We start from the raw sequence: 4,155 nt of genomic DNA on the forward strand, positions 1-4,155 counted from the left end.
AAGGGAGAGGGAGAGAAAGATAGAAACATCAATCAGCTGCCTCCTGCATGCCCCTTACTAGGGCTCAAGCCTGCAACCTGGGCATGTGCTCTGACCCAAAAATCAAACTGGCAAACTCCTGAGTGTGAGATGCATTCAACCAACTGAGCCACACTGGCTGGGCTATGCTTTAAAGTTAAACAGTTTTAAATGGTGAGTAGTAGAACAGAGTCAGGGAAGGACAGAATTATGACAGCATTGAAAAGTACTGACTTGGGTGTCAGGAAAGTTTGAGTTCAGAATGCAGCTCCTATATCCACTAGTGATGTATTCTTGGGCAAATTACTTAGCTCCCAATGAGCCACAACATCCTCATCTGTAACACGGGGAGAAAAGCACAATGTGGGGTGAAGTTTGAATCAGGTGATGCACGGACAGGACCTAGAACAGTTCAGCTCAGAGAGGGGACTGAGTTTCTTTTTTTTCTCTTATATGTGAATGCTCAGCATCTGCTGGGTCCACACGGGCAATGCCCTTACAGGAACAAGCTCGGGGAAGGTAAATATTGCAATGGGAACAGTAAACAAATGGAGGGACTTTCCCATAGGGAGAGGGAATTAAGAGGAAGGGCAAGGAATCAGGCTTCTGGCTAATGTTCCAGATTTCTGTCTGATTTTAAACCATGGACTGAAATCCTCATTTTCTAGGGTCTGCTTTTGCTTCCCGTGTTCTCAGAGGGCACAGAACTGGGCAGTTGCGACACAGGTCCTGGTGGCAGAATTTCCTCTTGGTGGTCATACAACAGTGAAACATGTGAAATGAACCCCCTGGCCCTTAATAATTGCTCAATAAAATTTTTCCTCAATAGAAGGTGGGAAGGTTTATTTGAAGGAATCCAGCATTTCGGTGATGGTTGAGCCTTTGGAAACCTGAGTCTTTTTATTGGGATTCCGATTTCCTGAATATGTCCACGTATCACCCACCTGCTTTTCGACACAAGGGTCACAGTCTGACCATGGTCCATAATCCCCCAGGAGGCAGTTGATCGGACATGCTTGCCAGTTACACTCTCTGGATTCCCGGAAGACACAAATTTGGTGACAGGAGTTCTTTAGATAGTATTCATTTATTGTTACTTGTCTGCAATAGTGAAGAAAAAATCTCCTTAGAATTAGTCTAATCACCGTGGCTCCAACCCAATAAAGAAAATATCACTGAGAATTGACTATAGTGAATAAAAGGAAAGAAGGCTTTCATGAAAAACCATTTCATGGAACTCAGGACCAGGTACATAATTTATGAGGCCCAAGGCAGAATAAAAAAGGGCAGATGAGACTGTTCTTATTAAAAAATTAAGAATTTAAAACAGTGACAATAGAGTAGTAAGCCAAGCATGAAGTCCTTTTAAGTGTTAGGTCACTCACTATGAAGCTGGCACCGATGGAATTCCTGGAGGAGACTGATTGGGAAAGAAAGGAAAAGAGAAAGTTCCTGAAAATTGCTTAAAAGATCTCAGTGTAATAAGTACAATGATCGAGGTGGAATCAGAGTGGTGTGGGGCCAGTCAGTCAAAGAGGAAGTGACAGGAGAGATACAGGAAGTGACAGGAGAGATACAGGAAGTGACAGGAGAGATACATCTTGAAAAGCTCTTGTGAATTCTCCCGGCAATGAAGGGAAGAGCATGTGGAGGGAAGGGCCGTGCAAAGAGGACAGGTGGAGGAGCACGGCATGTCCCCGGAGGAGCCCGTGACACGGGCTGGAGAAGGGCACAGATGGGAAGAACGGGATTTATTGTTGAACTTCACTAGTGCACAGTGAGAGAGCTATTGAGGGACTCTTCAGTAGGAGAATATTCTAAACAAATCTGTTTTTACATACTTGGCGGATGGTTTATTGTGGAAGTCAATTGGTTATTTTTAATGAGACTCACACCATATATATGCAAAAAAGAGTTTTCTAAAATAAAGTGTCTAAAAAGTGTTATCATAGCTAAAGCACATTAAACACATGTCTTTCTCCCTCAAGTCATGTGAGCATCTGCAGGGAACAGAAACACCTCATAGATTTAAAAAAACACCACTGGGACAAGTAGTTGGAATTGGCAAAAAGACTGAATTACTAAATGTGACACAGTTTTCTTACTTCTTGTACATGCCAACAATCAAGGTAGCAGCTAGCGTTGCTGTGCAGTTACGCTCATGTTAGACTGTTTAATGAGCAGAAAATTCTCTGTAATTAACTCACTCACTGGTGGTGAGCAGTTATATGCTGATTGAATAAAAAGCTTGAGTAGCAATTTTAAGTAAATAGCCAACTGAAAATATTGCACAGATTCTTAATTAAATTTATTTGAAACTCCTCAATGTTATGGAGAGAACAAGAGTAGACTTCCATTCAACCTTATGTGGAAAAGACCGCAAATTCCTTCCAAATTCATGAGTTCTTATTTTGAGACATCTAGTTTTGTCCCATTGCTTCCTGTGGCCCTTTGGATATTGCTAAGTCTGCCCTTGAGGTTTCCCAGGGCACACAGCAAAGTTGCACAGCTCACACCCACCTTGATCTGGTTTGGATTCCAGTATTGCAGGTATTGGAGCAGCTGGACCACTCAGTCCATGGGAAATGATCACAGAAGCAGGCATGGCTCTTGTCAATCAGGGCACTCAGCAGGATGAAACACAAGACAGAGTGTCTGGCCATGCTCTGAGAGCCTCCAGGCCCTGAAAAGCAGTGATAGAGTGCACATCAAAGACTCATCGGGGGGTAAACCTTTATAAATCATTCTGTTAGAGACTCAGATATTATCTTAGAAAATACTGGTGTCTCCCCATCTTGCTTTAGGCAAGTTAACACCTAAATTGCATGTTCATGAGTATAAATTCTATTTCTAAAGATTTTTAAGGTATATATTTCTGTGGTTACAATTCCCAGTAGGAGGACGTTTCTCTGAATTGTTAGTGGTAGGCTACAAAGCAAAGTATGTAGTATATATTTGTAACCCATTCCCATTCCAAAATGGGAATTCTTGTATAAACATATCCTTTTCAAAACAACTGCTCATTTTGTGTGGAGGACCCTCAAGTACACTTCAGTTTTTCCTACTTTTCTAGATCTGGGGACTGAGTTAGGACCATTCTGCTGGAAGTTCTATTCAGTCCGGACATCCTGGAAACCTGTTAAAGCAAGTCTCCCCCATCCCCCCAAGAAAAACCCACAAAAAGTCTCATAGACACAGACAAAACTATGCTGATTACCAGAGGGAAAGGGGGTGGGGGAAGTAGAAGAGAGTAAAGTGGGGATAAATGGTGATGGAAGGAGTCTTGACTTTGGATGGTGAACACACAATACAAGTATAGATGATGTATTATATAATTGTACATCTGAAACCTATATAATTTTATTAACCAATGTCACCCCAATATATTCAATAAAAATAGCTAGAGAGAGAGTTCACTGTCCAATTACCTCTACCTTTAATGACATAGAAGTTAGAGCTGAAACAGATCTTTGAAATCTGCAGCTCATTTTATAGGTGGTGAAACTGAAGCTTAAGGAGGTGCATTAACATTGAGGCTACATGACAAGTAAGAGCCCAGGACTCTTCACTCTTTGATAAGATGCATCCTTCACTGAATCTGTAGTAACACTAATTATTTTGTTACTGGAGCATCTCTTGATGCCTGGAGCTCTACACCCAGACCACGAGAGAATGTATCCAGATGTGGCTGAATGTCGGAGAAAACCTTGACCAGTAGTTCCCACCCGTGTGCTGAGGATCTGGGAATTATTGAAGGGAATTTTCAAAACCATTTCTGCCCTCCTATATTGCCATGTTGATCTTTATATCTCTAACAAAACATGCAACATGATTAAATATAGAGAAAATACTGCTGCAATTAATATAGTGACTCACATTTAAAGAAATAAAATCCCTTCACCTTGTTTCTCCACGTTAGTTTTATTATCTATAAAAAAGGAATAATATTTTTCCTTCTTCATAAGGCTTTTGTTAGGATTCAGTAAGGAAATTAATGTAAAGTGCTTAAAACAACCCTTGGCATAGGATCACTGCTCAGTATTAGCTTTTAAAATTAGTAATAATACTTATGAGTGTTGCAAATTTTGTTGTAGCTGTCAGTCAAGACTAGGGGCTCTTTGAATTACATCAAGGATC

General features: G+C 41.0%; 1 protein-coding gene across 1 annotated transcript in view; it reads right to left on the minus strand.

Moving 5' to 3' along the window:
• The window catches only part of C6 (complement component 6), a 44,343-nt gene extending 41,609 nt beyond the window's left edge, over window positions 1–2,734 (minus strand). The window contains exons 1-2 of the mRNA XM_006774552.2: window positions 2,539–2,734; window positions 963–1,119 (exon numbers count right to left, since the gene is read on the minus strand). Coding sequence (XP_006774615.1) covers window positions 963–1,119; window positions 2,539–2,681 — 300 coding nt within the window. The 5' untranslated portion in view covers window positions 2,682–2,734. The remainder of the gene's footprint in view (window positions 1–962; window positions 1,120–2,538) is intronic.
• Window positions 2,735–4,155: the final 1,421 nt, after the last annotated feature.

This window comes from Myotis davidii, unplaced genomic scaffold (assembly GCF_000327345.1).
Source record: "Myotis davidii unplaced genomic scaffold, ASM32734v1 scaffold348, whole genome shotgun sequence".
NCBI lineage: Eukaryota > Metazoa > Chordata > Mammalia > Chiroptera > Vespertilionidae > Myotis > Myotis davidii.